At 37.2% G+C, this 16,707-nt stretch overlaps 1 protein-coding gene across 2 annotated transcripts in view; it reads right to left on the bottom strand.

Annotated features, from left to right (window-relative positions):
• ACVR1C (activin A receptor type 1C) overlaps positions 1-16,707 on the bottom strand; it is a 67,772-nt gene that overhangs the window by 36,311 nt on the left and 14,754 nt on the right. For both annotated transcript variants that reach the window (XM_081143086.1, XM_081143087.1), the window contains exon 2: positions 2,823-3,053. In XM_081143086.1, coding sequence (XP_080999212.1) covers positions 2,823-3,053 — 231 coding nt within the window. The remainder of the gene's footprint in view (positions 1-2,822; positions 3,054-16,707) is intronic.

Below are 16,707 nucleotides of genomic sequence, written 5' to 3'. Positions count from 1 at the left end.
ATTGAACATCATTAGTTATCAGGGAAATGCAAATTGAAACCACAATGAAATGCCACTGTATAATCACTTAAATAGCTAACATTTTAAAAAAAACTCATTATACCAAGTGTTGGCAAGAATATGGACCAACTGGAACTATCATACATTTCTGCTGAGATGTAAAATGGTATCAGCAGTTTGAAACTATTTGGGAAATTATATGTATAAAGGTATATATCATATAGCCCTGCAAGGTCACTCAGGTTATCTTCTCAAGAGAAGTGAAAACATCTATCTAAAGGCTTGCACATGAATGTTCATAGCAGCTTATTTATTGTTAATAACAGTCCCCAAGTGGAAACAACCTGACTGCCCATCAAAAGGTAGATGAATAAAAACAAAAACCGACTGTAGTATATTCATACAATGGGACATTACCCAGAGGCAAAAAAGGAACAAGCTACTGATACACCCAATGACATGAATAAATCTCAAAAACATGCTGAGTGAAAGAAACCAAATGCAAAATATGTTCCATATGACATCTTTTATGTGAAACTCTAGGAAAGGTAAATCTATGACAGTGGTGAAAAACAGATCAGTCATCTAGCTTTAACGAAAGTGGGGACTGACAGATCATTTTGAGGTAATGAAACTGCGGTAGTGGTTCAGTGGTACCTCGGTTTTCAAACATCTCCGTTGATGAATATTTCGGTTTATGAATGCCACAAACCCAGAAGTAAATGCTTCGGTTTTCAAACACGCCTCGGAAGTCGAACATGCCACACAGCTTCCACTGAGGGCAAGATCCTGAGGCTTAGATGTGTCGGTTGTGGATTTCTTGGTTTTCGAACGTTTCAGACCTTGAACGGTCCTCCGGAACAGATGACATTCGAAAACCGAGATATCACTGTATATATATGTGTCAAATTCATCAAATTGTTCACTTAAAATATGTGTGCTTCATTATATCTAAATTAGATCACAAATAAAATTGGTTTTTTTGAAAGAAAGACTGGCCCCTTATTACATTTGAGGGTAGGATATAGGCTTCTCGGTAGTTGGGCTGAATTTTTGTTGGGCGGGGAAAGAGCTGCATACCCGATGCACTAAGTACATCTGGTTTGATTTGCTCAACTGCACATTAGCCATTTTGTTCTCCAAGTCCTTTTATTGCAGTGAAAGTACTGTCTTGTACCCCTGCTACTGGCAGACTGTGGTCTTGCAGGTAACTCATTACTCAGAAGGCACATTTAAGAGGCCACTGCCACAGACTAACGAGTAGATGCCCCTTCCCCTCCTTAACCTTTTGGATCTTGGTCATGGGTTAGACAAACATCAAACATAGGAAGCCCTCACTTTAGGGTATCTCTGGCCCACAGATAACCAGGGGAGAAAATATAAAGAAAAAAAGTGTCCAGAATACATTCGGTGTTCAGATCACTACCAAACCAAGGAATCTACGGAATCTTAGAGAAGGTAAGTGTAGTCCACAAAAGCAAGACTGCAAGTGGCTTTAAGGGATGAAATATGCCAAGTATAACTTCTGAGGATGCAATAATATAGGTAATGCCTCACAGCACATTCTTTCCCAGAGAATTGAACAAGTACCCGTGGTGATACATGAAATGATTTTAAGGATTCTTGAGGTGAATTGGAATGGTAAACCAAACATGATAGTACATTACACGATGATTCCTTCTCTAGTTCTCTTAGTTTTTCTAGTTATGTCTCAAAAAGCCTCATTTCGTGCTAGTATGCCTTCTGTCTTTAAAAAAAAATATATATATATATATATATATTTATTTATATATGTGTGTGTATATATATATATATATATATAAAAAAATTCCTTGGAATACAATAGAAATGTTTGTTTGTTTATTTACATAGTTATCTTTAATTTATGGCAAGTAAACTGGCTTTTCATTTGTGGTAGTGATTCCAAGGTACTGAATAAAATAAATGTTATTCAGTAAAAAAAGAGGAGCAACCAATTTATTTTAAAAATAGGTTAAAAATACTATAGTGAAATATTGATATGGTGATATACAAACACCTAAGATTAGATAACAGTACCTTAAAATGTTAATTTACAAGGAAGAATATGTATCTGTGTATAGACATTAACTTATCAATAAGCACTGAATTATTATTGTGTTAATAAATATTGAAGAAGATTCACTAACATGACATTTTCATGTCATAAGTTAGTTTTTAGTTTGAATTACTTGTTCTTGAATATCCCCCGAAGTTTTAGATCCCAGATTGCTGATAAAAAGTGACATTAAGATTTTCACTATTTTGTAAATTGGGATAAAACACCATGAAATTGGGGGAAGGAAGGAATATATCTTAACAACTAATATCTTTCTGCTAATGAATGTTCTCACATGAGTGTGGGCACATAAAGAAGCTACGCAGAAAGTATCCATAAAAAAAGATTCTGACACCATAAACATTGGAAATCTACAATTTTTAGTTTTGCTCTTTTTTTCTCTTTTTTCTTTTCTTGGTGTACAAATGTCTTTCTTTCCTTTAAAAGAATCCATAAAAATTTACATTTACTTTAGGTCCATTAATCACTTCCGAAAACATAATTCACGTGGACAAATTTTTTCAAAATTATAATGTGTTGTCAATGTTTTGACAGTCTTGCACAATTTTAAAAAATCAAACTCAGCTAGGCTTTAGACAATTTTACCAGTCCAAAGGGGAAGGGGGGGGTGGGGACTGTAAAACAGATTTTGTTTAGAGAAACATAGAACAGGTTGATTTCTACCATGTGTATGGTTTCCCAAAAGTAAAATTAAACTTGGAATGAACAAAGATAAACCCCTTACCTGTTGGAAGGTGCAGTGTTATGTTGTTGCAGAAATCTGTGAAGCAGCATTCGGTTTTGGTAACATTGTTGGAACTATGACAGAAGACTTGAGCATTTAATTCTGGGAGTGAGACACAGGACTTGATCACCTGTTCTTTTCCATTGGTTAGCATAACTGAAGCCCAACATGCTCCTTCTGTTTGGCAGGTAAAGTTTGAAGAGTCACACAAAAGACATACACACTTCAGTCCTGAAAAGTATAAGGCAAAAAAGCTTTAAGATACAAAAGACACCATGCAAATTTGTTTCATAATACTTAAGTGTAGCAATCCAATCTTGATGAAAATTGAGGGAGGGAGTAAATAAATAGCACTGGATAAACACAAGCTGAACACATTAACTCCCTCTCTCTCAGTCATGTGTTTGGTTAAACAGGTTGCCCAATCATTTACTTTGTTTGGATTTTTTGTGAATTTATTGCTATTATATTTTAAAACCATTTTCTCATCCACGGTCTAAATCCCTCCTTCTTAAGCTTAATCAGCTCATTCCTAAATCAATAGCTCCTATGAAACACTAGGATACAGTAACACAGCAACCAAGGGGGCCTGTCTGGCAGCACTTGTAGAACATTCAAGTGTGATTACAGCAGCTGTGTAACCAAACAATGCAGTTTTTCTGTTCATTTACTCTTTCTCCTATAATCTATTAAGTGAATGTGCTAAACACAAACTTAACCATAGATATTTACAGCTCTAAAAAGACAGTATATGCATATGCTGTGATATGCATATGCTGTGATATTTCACATTATTGTTATTCTTGTAGTGCCTTTAAAGCAATGATGAGCCATTATGTTTCCCCCTCTTCACTAAAGAATAAAGCTTAGAATGAGAGTCATTTGAACATAGACCATGACCTTCAGGCAATTTTCTTTAGTGAACACATCTATTCAATAATGCAAAACACATCAATTATAGAATTTCACATCTCTACTGCAATAAAACTTTCAAAAAATTGATTTTGTCAAATTAATTTGTTTACCTCACAAGTTTCCTCCACATTCCCCACTTCACACACACACACACACTAACTCACATGCTCCAAGTGTTGCAGTACTTTTGTTCTGATGTAAAATATCTGTCAGCCAGAAAAGTCCAGTGATTGTGAGCAATTTATTTAAATTTTATTTAATCACATTGTTTTCAAATAATACAATACTGAATAAGCCTTTTGTATTTTTACTTTAATAAACTTTTTCTAAAATCATAACTGCCTTCCCTCCACAATTATCTGAATATCCAGACTTTTATGATGCAATCATTTTTACTCAAATGAAAGTCTTTAAATTACAAATTATTCAAATTGGAGCTGATTTTATACCTATAAAATATTTGATACATAAATGGCAATTAATATGCTCAACTTCAAATACCAATATAGGAACGAATATGGCTAATATTCCTATATCAGTGGATGAGTAAGAAAGAAAAAATTACATAGTGATTAACAGAAATTATCTCTTCTTTTGATAATTTTTCTTGACTAGCAAAATGTCATCCCCATAAATATTTTTATTATTATGTGCTAAGAGAAATACAAACATTAAAGGAAATCCTATTTTGTTATCAACATTGGACCAAGCATAATAGCTCATTCTTCTATTTATTCCGATGGTGGTCAATATAAATATACTCTGTGGTTGATATTTATGTGATATGGTAGAACACACAATCTATAATCTGGATTGATTGGGATTCAGTAGAACTAGATATATTAAATCTAAGTGATCTGAGTTTTAAGTCACTTTCTTTGCATAAAAGAGAGTTCATATCATGAGGGTCCATCCACCCAGGTGCCTTTGGAAAGTGAAATCCCTCTGGCATCTTCTAATTCTAACCTAAGGACTTCAAATCCTGGTTATAACAGCTTTTTAATCTTGGGCATTATGTGGCCCCTCTGTGTCTCCATTTCCTTATATCAAAGATAAGAATATACCTCTTCATAGTGTTGTTATCAAGAATAAATTAGTTAATCTATGTAAAGTCCTTAGAACAGTGCCTGGTACATAGAAAGTACTATGTAAATATTAGTGACTATCTCTTTTCCTACTAGAGGGGAGAAAGGCAGTTGCCCTACGCAAATAATAAAAATACATTTGTAATCCATAAAGGAATGGCTGAATGAACTAGGGTGCACAGGCCATGTTAAAGGCATAAAAATACATCTCTTTCTGCTCTGCCCAGTGAGTTCAGTGTTTTCATTCTTTTAACTGTTCACACTAGAACCTAGATAGAAAGACCCACAGCAGGGCGGTGTCTGGTGATGGTCCAGATAAAGGTGAGGAAAAGATCAAGGCCCCAGTCCCTGCTCTGTCCCTCACTCGCTGATTGTCCTTGGAGATGCTGAATTTCATGGGCTCTCACTGCCTTCCTCGGAAAATGAGAAATAAACTGGGGGTGGCCGTGGATCCAGAAATATTGAAGTCTCAGATGGTCCCAACATTATAAGATTTTATAAATTTATAATTGATGGATTTTCACAATTACAAAGTCTGGAACACTCTTTGATATAAAGAGACGGACTCGTATTTTTAGGGGCCGAAGTTGGGAGGAATAAATCTCCTGACACAATCTCAGCCCATTTGTTACTAGACTCCTCATCAGAGTCCCCTGGAGTCTTCTATTTCCAAGAGAAGCTTGACCTGGAAACCAAGGCAACTAAGGAATACAGACCCGCTGAGCGAACACACCCGTAAAGTGTTCAACAACTAGACATATGTTTCTTGTGTGCTTATCACTGCGTATAATTCCCAGTGCCACTGTGGGTGCTACCTGTCACTCTCCCCATTTTACAGATAACGAAATGAGGCTCAAAAAGACCTGAATTAATGTGGTCGTTAGACTACTCAAGCAATGTTGCTTCTATTTTACCCAAGCTGATACATTTTTAAAATGGAGACAGAAACCATTCTCCCATCTCACCAAGTTCTAGCGATGGTGAATAAAATGTAATTCTAAGACAGCGGAAAGAAATGAAAAATCAACTAACAACTGGGATTTTGATCTGCACTGCCCTAATTACCTTGTAAAGCACTGAATATTTTTAAAACAAATTCTACCTACGCACTTTCTGAGGAGACAGGCGGTCCCATACAAGCCCATAGCGTGTGCCTTCTATCAAGCATAAATAACCTTGTCTTCAGGTTATCCGAGTTTTGTATTACGCGTAAGCTTCCGAGTACCTAACCTGATACTTTCTCTTCGAAGCAATACTAGCTCCTTGTAAAAATGATTACATAATAGTTCTCATCAAGGAATAATATGGACACTCCCTAACTGTTTAACAGGCTATAAAATGGCCCTCAGTTTATAGTGAAAGGTAGAAACCAGAAGCAGAATGCAGACCTAGGTAACACAGCTAAGACGTAGCAAATGACACCTTGCTTTAAAATGTTGCGCAATGGGAAACACTGACAAAATTGAGAATTTGTTGATGAGAACGGTTTTAAACATCTGCTTAGTGTTCTCATTTATTCCAGGTCAATTGGCAGGACTATAGCACTGACAGAGAACAAACAGCAAGTTACAAGAGCCGAAGATGTATATCTAACATTCAGCGCATTCAGCCTGGCGTTTTTCATTTCCCACCAAGCCTCTCTCTGGTCACATTGGGTACACAATTAAACCGTATTTACGTCAACCATTCTCGACGTAGAACCCTTGTGTTGCCAATTAAAACATACATTGCCATTAGTGATTAGATGTATGCTTTCCTAGTTTGTTTGTTTGTGGGGGTTTTTAAAAAGCTGCTCTTAAATGAATCAATTATACTAGGATATTCCATGACAGGATAAATCTGGTTGCTAGCAAACTAGTCCAGCCCTACGTTGCTTTATTTTACACTTTCCTATTATACTCTACTTGAGTCATATGGAAAGAGATAGCAAATGAAGTTGAAGGAGGAGGTAATTACCCGTAACGAGGAGGTCTATTAGGGTTTCCCCGCAAGCAAGACTGCACTTTCCCCGTGTCTCCTCCCACCCCTTTAATTATCCCCTTCCCCCCACTTTGCCGATTAGCCTGTAAGAGCCAAGACATCTGTTACCCACAGACATCTGTCAGCCGCATGAAACCAGCGGATGCGCACGCTCCTAATCAACCAGAAAATAACTTTTCATCCATATTTACAGGTGACGGCGAACACACGCTGGTGTCCGGAAACGTGAACACTGCCAGGCTACAAAACATGAACCAAAGTTATCGATTTGCATTTATGTGCTACTCGCATGAAATGTCAAATATTTGCCTGAGAAATATGAGTTGTTTTATACTAGATACGATCTGCAGTAAGTTGGTTTTATATTTTCTAGGCTTCCTCCTTGTTGGGTCTACATAATAAAATATCTATTGACCAGTGTGCTATGTAAATTTCTGACACATACCCTTTCCTCTTTTACAGACTTTAGTTGACTCAAAATTCCTAATTTTAAGGCAGGCTAGTAAACACAAGATAATTTTTTAATTTCAGAAAACTCTCAAATTTGACCTGCTGAATATGGAATCTTCAGCGTTTGCAGGCTTGTGAATGAACAAACCGAGCAATTCAAGCTGGTCGGTGCGCTGAGTCCGAGAAGCTCGGCAGCAGGAAGGAAGCGGACACCTGGCCTCGTGGCTGTGAGGCAAAGCCAGGCAGGGGCCAAGGAAACCGGGCAGAGATCTGTCTTCCCTTTCTGTTCCTTTTCAAAACTTTGTTTTCTCGTCATATGGGCATTTGAAAGCATTTTCCTTTCTTATCAGGAAGAAAAAACAGAGTAGAGGAAGAAAGCATTAATAAAATACAGGTAATATAAATGCAAGCTTTTGGGTCAAATGAGCTTTTTAATAGAGATTCGATTTTTAGAAATCCTACTTGCCAGGCTGTGTCCAAGGAAATTCAGAACTCCTAAAATATAGGAGGAAAAAAGGAAACCTGTTCCTTTATGCAAAGTGACAGTTATATTCCCTGTTCAAGAAGGCCTCCCCCTTCCAGCTGAGAAGGGGTGGGTCCATGTCCAGCAGAGCTTTCACTTCCAGTGCAGGACTTTATTTGGAGAGAATCTAGCATGTTTTGAATTCTAGTACTAGCTGTCTGAATGTCTTCAGTCCAAAAGCAGCACAAAATAAAACCTGAGTTTTCAGTCCCCCTCTACCACGATCCACATAGACTTCAGACAAGTTTCTCAACCTCAACATCTTAGATTCCTCACCTGAAATATCATAATGTCAGGAAATAGATTAGAAGATTTCTAAGGCCCTTCCAGTTTTATAGCCCTCTGCTGCTCTGAGCTCAGGTCCCAATTCTCAATATAAGTAACATTAGGGTTCATCTTATCCATGATAGATAGAGTTGAGTTTAGAAATATGAGCACCTAAGAAAGGACAGGTCTGCACCCAAATTCATGTACTGATATTTCAGTGGGTGACAGGATCCCACTGATTTATAATCCAATGAAACTTCTGCAATTGATAATAAAGATGATTCCTCTTGTCCTATATTTATCATAGGAGAATCTAATGTTCTTTCCAATATCCGTACCATACTTTGGGGAAGTGGAGGGAGAGTTCACAGCCATTCTTAGTTGGGTTAGACATCCAGATTCTTGCCTAATCCCTCAATCACAGTATGTACACGATCACAACTTTAAACTTTGACTCTAGTCATGTAAGGAAGAAAAAGATCCTATTTGGGGTCTTCCATTTGGAGCATCATGTCAAAGAAAAGTGTCCCTAATCACAGGACACATCTCTTCTGCTATTCTCTCATATAATTCTTATCGAACTTGAGAAGTTATTTTCTTACACTGGCAGCATAAGTGGTTCCCCATCAAACTGTTCCCTCCGTCTTGAGATATTTTACTGTCTGCTGCTTAGACGAAGAGTGATACTCAATGGAACCCAATTACATTTAGAATCGAACAAAATCCATAATTGTTATTATGACTAATAGGCTAGCAGGTTTGGGTTCTTCCCTTTTCTTGGACCTCATTTCTTATAACTCAGTCTTCCAGACACACTGGTCTCTTTTGCAACTTTAAATAACAAGTTCTTTCCCCCTCACAGCCCTTGCTCTTCCTTTCCTTCTACTTCTTCAAGTCTCAACTCCAATGTCATCACCTAAGACAAATTTTCACACACTCCCTTTGACAAATGATCTACTGCTCCATCCTTCCTGGTTCTTGTTGCGATCCAAAATTACCTTATTTACTATATCAGCCCCACTAGAATGAAAACTCCATGAAAACAGGGACCTTTTCCTGTCTTATCTACCATCATATCCTCAACACCTAGAGTAGGATATGGCCTATGAGAAAAATCCAACACATATGTATTAAATTAAAAATTGTAGAAAACTGCAAAGTACAGAAGAATGAAAAATAGCCAAACTCATAAAAAGATTCAAAATCCTACAACTATTCTCATTGTGGTATGTTTTCTTTTGGTGTTCTTTTTTTCCCCAAATCAGTTTTTCATAGTCAAATTCTACCTATAAACACAGTTTTAAGTGTTGCTTTTTTATTGTCAGCATGACATCATGATCTTTACAATCTCTTCTTTATAGCCATTTGATGGCATTTATAGAATGATCAACATAAATGGATGGCTTACAGAATTTCCTTACTTTAGGCACTTCAGTTGTTTCCAGTTTTTACAATTAAATAACACTATGTTGAGTATCTTTATGGATTAATCTTTACCCAAGTTAATTTCTTAGGCTAGAGTCCCCAAAGTGTAATTATAACATCAGACATTCTTGATAGACATTGTCAAACAGCTTTCCAGAAAAGATGTACCAATTAAGATTTCCACTGGCCTTGTATGAAAGCACCCACTTCACAATACATTTGTCAGCATTAGTCTCACAAAATCTTAATAATATGATAGATAGAAGTTGCATCATGGTTTAATTTGCATTTCCCTACTAATGGGGTTGAACTTTTTCTTTTTCAAATATTTGCTTCGGGTTTCCTCTTGGGTAAATTTTTGTCCATACATTTATCTCTTGGATGAATCTTAAATTTATTCTTCTCAGTTTGAAAAAGCTCTTTATAAAGACAGAAATCCTTTGTCATGTTTTACATATTATTTCTCCCACTTTCATATTTATATACTTTTGTCGAACATACCATCCTCATTGTTTTTGAGGGGGAAAAAAGAACTTTTGTTTTCAAACATTTCCTCTTAATTACCAATCTTTTAGTTAGTACTTTATTTACAAGTATTTATTACATGTGAAATCCTGTGGTAAGAGCTAAGGAAGGGAGAGAGGGAGGAAAGCCAAAAGAGCATTCCCTAACAGTGTTAGAGAATTAAAGGATATTATGATAGCATGAAAAACCAAGTTGAGGGATAGTACACAGTGTCTTTGAACACAGAGGCCGAGCACTGGTTAATTCAGCTGGGGTTACAGGCAGGGGCTGGTAGGAAAAGCTTCTCTATGGTGTGTCTTGAAGAGTACAATTGTTCTTTATCATCCTCAGTCCCCTCCCTCCCCCATCAGAGTACTATCCCCACCCTACTCTGGGAGCAGTCCTCAGAGACCCTCCAGTCAGTGCCCCTCAGCCTGTCTTCACCCACCTCACAGTGAGAAATAACTCTTGCTGTGGGGCTGAAATGTATGGGCATAAACCTGCCCCCACTTTGCCAATGGGTTCTTGTCACACCCATTCCCCAGATGGAACTCCATTCCAGGTCCCAGCAGACATCTCGGTGTCCTGGGCCATCTTCCCTGGAGTTTGCAGGCTAAGGTCCGGAGTCTTCCCCAAGTGCAGGACCCAGGGGCTTCCACACTTTCTTTGCCTGATTGGTTTGCAGGCTCTCCCTGGGGTCCATGGGATGCCCCAGGCTTTCAGCTGAGCATTGGTGTGAGTGAATTCCAACCCCCATCAGCTCCTGGCTGGCTTTGCTCCCTGTTGACCCTAGAGACACTTACTCCTTGGGCACTTTCCCAGCAGATGGGGGTACTATATAATAACAGCAAGGAGAGGGCTCTGGCTACTTTTTACAGAGTGACCTAAACTCTGGAGTAGCATTTTTAAAACCAGTGTTTCCTTAAAAATAAACATAAAAATCTCACATCCTTAGTTTCGTCTTATTTGAGATTTTGAAATAAAATATATAGCTTGCCTAGAAACAAATCAACCCAGTGGTGACTTGAATGTGCTTTTTCATTGGAAAAGTGGCCCCCAGCTCTCCAACTCCTTTGCATATCACTGCTCTAGCCTGGGGGAATGGCTTTGAAAGCCACTGCCCACTAGATCAGAATTTATCAAGAGAGATCTTTTGCTTGCACTAAGAGATTCGAGCTGTCTAAATACAGCTAGTGAAGTTGATCCAAATTATAAGAAGAAAAACTGATAAGTCCTTAATACTTATTACAATTTGCCTATTACCTCAGGTCCTATTGTCATGTTGATCTTCACATAAAAATCATACTTGATAGCAGTGATTATCAGATTTGGGGATTTCACCAACCAGCTCAATTTCAAAAATAATTTGGGGACCCAACCAAGGGTTGCACTACATTTTTGCCCTCCCAAAGAAAAACACTGGAGAGAGAGAAAAATAAATAAAATAAAGCACCCTCTATTACCATCATTTCCAAAAAGAAAGGGTATTATAATACCAGCCAAGCAAGGAAGGATATAAATTTCATAATGAAGGACTGACTTTACCAAGATCAAGGATATCTTTTTAAAATTTCAAATGTTGAAAAACATAATTGTCCTTTATAATGTTATATTCCTTTTGTATTTTTAGAATACAAATTGTTAATCTGGGGCTGACTACATCAGAAAGAGGAGCTTCAGTGTACAACCTGTTCCTGTACTTAGTCTGGTTCGCAATTAATGGCCACAATCCACAGAGGAATGTTCTCTAAAATGAAAAAGGTAATCTTCCACAATGCTGTTTTTACTCAATATGGAATATTCCGGAAAACTTTAAAAAGCTGATTAATCATAGCCACCCACCCCAAACTACAAAGAAAGCTAATGGTGGCAGATTAATTGCCTGGCTAACCAGGGACTTCCCTGCTTGAGGAATGGGCTGCTGGGCCTTCTGGGTTAGACTCAATGAGCTCAACAGGCAAATGCTCATCTGCTAAAAATTCACCCTGTGATGCCTCCACCAGTACTGGGTCACAGAGCTTAACACTGTATTGGATCAACCTACATATTTCGGTCTATTTTGCAGGACTTGGAGTATGAGACACAATTTTTGGATTATTATTGACCTGTCAGGTTCAATAGGTTGCCTGTCAATTCTATAACTTACTTGATCAGGAACATATTCTTTCCATGGGAAATTGTGACCAATTATAACCAACTCCGGAAGGATATAATTCCCAGCGGTACCTTGTAGTAATAAGCAGAGATTGCTACTGTGTTGTGTGGAAAAATGAATCCATGTAAGAAAAGAAACATGTGGAGTTCTAATCCAGTCTGTTGCACTTAGGGTCCACATCAGAGGCTTAGGGTCTTCATCTTGGTTCTGTTAACATAGCCTTTGGGGTTTCTGTGTCCTTAACTGACCTGTCTAGGAAAGAATTCAATTAGATGATCTCTAATAGTCCTAAAGTTCTATGACCCTAGGAAATGAATGTATCAATGGCCACCAGGCAGTATCAGCAAGCGCACTCTGAGTGCCTGCACACTCAGAGAACAAAGAAGCTGCAATGAGAGTTTACAATAAAACCGCTCAGGACAATACTGTATCACTCTGATAAGGACTGAAGTGAATAACCTGAGTTCATACTTTGGAGGTCCATTAAATCACAGGAGTCTAGTTTAATATTTTTATTCTCCATGAGAAAGGAAAACAGAAACCAAATGGGGGAGGATCACAGAGAATTTGGTGAAGAAAGGAAAATGTGACACAGTCAATCTGTTTGGGAAAGATGGGAGAAAATACAAAAGTTAATGATAAAAAACATAAGGTTTTAAAAGCTAAGGAAGCTCTGACTTGCTTAAAGGAGGCAATTGAAAATAATCAGTAAAGCCCTGGCTGGGTGGCTCAGTTGGCTGGAGTGTCATCCCATCCACCAATAGGTTGTGGGTTCCATTCCTGGTCAGGGCACACACCTAGGTTGGGGGTTCAGTCCCCGGTCATGGCAAATATGGGAGGCAGGGGGGCAACCGATCAATGTTTCTCTCACAGAGATGGCTCTCTCTCTCCCTTGTTCTCTCCCTTCCCCTCTCTTTCAACTCAATTTAAAAAACAAACAAACATATCCTTGGGTTATGTTAAAAACAAATCGGTAAAGAAAAAAGTAAGTAATCAGCAATTAATCATCCAGCTACAGGGCTAAAGGAATATGCAGATAGAAAAAGACACAAAACTGTCTCAAGTTTAGCATGAAAGTGGCAAAGAAAATTGAAAAGTTAAAGTCCTCAAGAGTTCTCAGGGGCTCACTTGTCAGAAATTTCTATCACAATCCACAGCTATTCATTTATATAATCAGATATGGTAAGGAATAGATAATTATTAATCTAGAAATAAAAGGAAACTATCCAAAGTCAGAAGCTGATCTAACTAAAAATAGAATAGCAAGTGAAGAGTTGAAAGGGGAAGAGGAGGGCAAGTAATATAAAGGAAGCTTTTTTTAAGGTTAATTAATTCCAACTGGGCCTCTTTCCAACACTGACCCCAAGGCCCAAAGGTTGAGCTTAGATACTCTGAAGAATTCATACTGTATAAACGTCAAAAGGCCAGCATCACCGCCCCCTCTGTTCAGAGAAGATGGGTGGCAGTGGGAGCTGAGGAGTGGGAGATAAAAATTTTAAATCCATAACTTTTAAAAATATGTATCATTCTTAGACTTCCAGGATTATCATAGCTGCTTGAGAAGCTGGATTACATGGTTTTTCCAAGAATTGTATTTTCCTTTTCTTTATCGAAGCATTATTAAACAAAGTAATTGCTTTTTATTTCTTTTTTGCAGCAACACAAATATATTTCAAAACATAAAAGTGAAGAAATGCAAAAAGAAATTGAAGAACCTCAGAATTCTCAAAGAATTCATATTAGGCAGAACAAAAGGCAAGTCAAAGGCAGGTGAGAACAAAAAACAATAGCAAAGAGACAAACAATAACCTTATCTTAGTAGCTCTGTTCCACTGGGTTTAATCTTGTTGGAATTCAGCAAGGATCTTGTTGCTTAGGAGACTTTGCATTTGTAGTTGAAATCCTGAGCCACTGTTAGACCAGCTGTGTGGCCCAGAAAGCGACTTTACCTCTGAATCTGACTACATACTGGTCAAGCATGGATAATAATTCCTTTTTCACAGGGTTTTTATGTGATTAAAAGATATTTTAGACACACAGCAGACATTAAAATAAAAAAAACAACTAAAAATTCATCTCCTGCTATTACAAGTTATAAACTGTTGAGAGCTCAACATTCAAGGCCCAAACCACAGTCCTTAAAAATAACTTTCCAGCCCGGCTGACGTGGCTCAGTGGTTGAGCATCGACCTATGATCCACGAGATCGAGGTTCGATTCCTGGTCAGGGCACATGCCCAGGGTTGCAGGCTCCATCCCCAGCAGGGGGCGTGCAGGAGACAACCGATCAATGACTCTCTCATCATTGATGTTTCTCTCTCTCCCTCTTCCTTCTTCTTTCTGAAATCAATAAAATATATTTTTTAAAAAATAAATAACTTTCCATGTTTCTGACAATCCTTTCTGGCTTTGATGAACTTTTTCTTAGATAGAGACACTGCCACACTAAAGTGATAAAATCAGCATCTCCAAGAAACCCAAACATTTTTGTTAAAAAAATTTTTTTTAAACTAAAACAAAACTTTGGTATCTGAGCATGATCAAAGAGTAGGAGTATCTAAACTGTTAACTCTCGTATTGGTTACACTTCTTTTCCCTTCTCAATCATCTCTTGAGTTTGACAAATAAATTTTGAAAGGGCAAATATATCAATAGAAAAAATGGACAAAGTAGATGAACAAAGAAAGGAAAATTGTCAATAAACATGAAAAGCTTTAATTTCATTAATAATCAAAACAGAAAATTAATACAACAACCTAATTTTCATTTGCCAAACTGGAAATTACAACACCCAGAGATGTCAAGGGAGGACCAATTAAATTTCACTTTATATACAGTTGGTGGAATATACACTGGTACAAACTTCTAGGGGTACAATGTTATGTATTTGTCTCAAGAGTCCTAAAAATATTTATGATCATTGGGTTGTATTTCCACTTCCTCTATATCAAATAATCGGAAAAACAAAACTTTATTTCAAATTTCCATTGCAGAGTTATTATTCACAAAAGTAAAAAATGGAAATAACCCAAATGTCCCCAAATCAACACATTTAAATAAATTTTGATAATCTGTATGATGGCATAATATCCTGTTTTTAATATTTATTTAGAGTAGAATCATAGAACACCCATGATATGATCTCAATTAACATATATATCCACAGAAATAAAGACTAGAAGGAGATCCTTCAAAATATTAATAATGATTATCTCTGAGGTATCAAACTAAAGATAATTTTTACATTTTTCAACACTTTTCCCTGATTTCTTATAATGAACACATATAAATGCAATAATCAGAAACTAATGACAACGTTATTTTGTTAAAGTCACTTCTTGCTCTTTCAAAGTATTTAGTTCATAGGGAGTCACTGAGGGTATCATAGGGATCTTTTCAGTTAGCTCCTGATGCATAGGCCTTTGAAATAACACTGATGATGGAGTCTGGTGAACACCTATGTGCTGGCTGCCATGTCACCCCATAGCTGATAGCAACTCTATTTTCAAGACAAAAAAAATGGAATTTGTGGTCTGAAAACAGGCTAGCATATCTGAAAGCAGGGCTGACCCTGAAAATTCAGAGACGTGAGTATGGGGGTGGGGCGGATGCAGGATGGAGGGGATCAATGGGGGGGGAAGGGATATCTGGGATATCTGTAATACTTTCAACAAAAAAGATTTTTTAAAAAAGAGACGTATCATAGAATGACTCTCATTCTACACTGGAAACTGACCTGATCTCTGGGACAAAAACCAACAGATTAACCTAGATTTATCTTGTAATTTGTCTTGGAATTGGGTCAAAACAGGCATAGTGACTTCCCCTGACTGTGTAAAAGACAATTAAAAAAAAAATGCTGATTGCCCACTGTGTACATGACACTGTACTGAACAAGGGGAACCTCTAATCTGACTCAGCAAAAGGAGGTTTCTTAATGCACTAATGAGCTTTTGTATAGACTGCAGATCAAGCAAAATTCTCCATAAGCAAGCTTAATGCTATGGTAAACCAACTAAAAGAGCCCAAACAGCCCATAAGTGCTCCCTTGTAGGTGATAAATAACCTTTCAAGGTGAACCAAATGCTTTCACCTAAAAGAGCAGGTGAGTAATGCTGCATTTACAAAGGGCTTTATCTATGTATGGATAATGTCCCTCAGTTATAATTTCCTTTGCTAAGAGAAGAAATTACCACTCCATGCTAATGAACAAAACACAGCCTAACTTTTTCTATTTTGTTTCATTTCTACCTACTTTATGCCATTTTACAGACTGAAGATTATACACACAAAACACATTTTGCTGACTTACTTACGTAGAAGTTATATAAAAAAATAAAATATTTGTAATTTTAAAATATTTTTGTTTGTTTAATCAGTTATACATGCACACGGTAAAAAATAGTATAGAAAGAATTACAATGTGAAGCATCTTACCCACATCTACCCAAGTCTCACTTTCCAGAAGCACCCACTTTTAACTATTTTTGTTGTTCTTTAGGATATTATCTTAGGACATTACCTCTAAAACTATGCTGCTGTTCTTTATAAACAAATCCAGAAACATTATCTACTGACCTGC

This window comes from Miniopterus schreibersii, assembly GCF_964146895.1.
Source record: "Miniopterus schreibersii genome assembly, chromosome: 7".
Taxonomy (NCBI): domain Eukaryota; kingdom Metazoa; phylum Chordata; class Mammalia; order Chiroptera; family Miniopteridae; genus Miniopterus; species Miniopterus schreibersii.
This window is presented reverse-complemented; position numbering and strand designations above follow the sequence as displayed.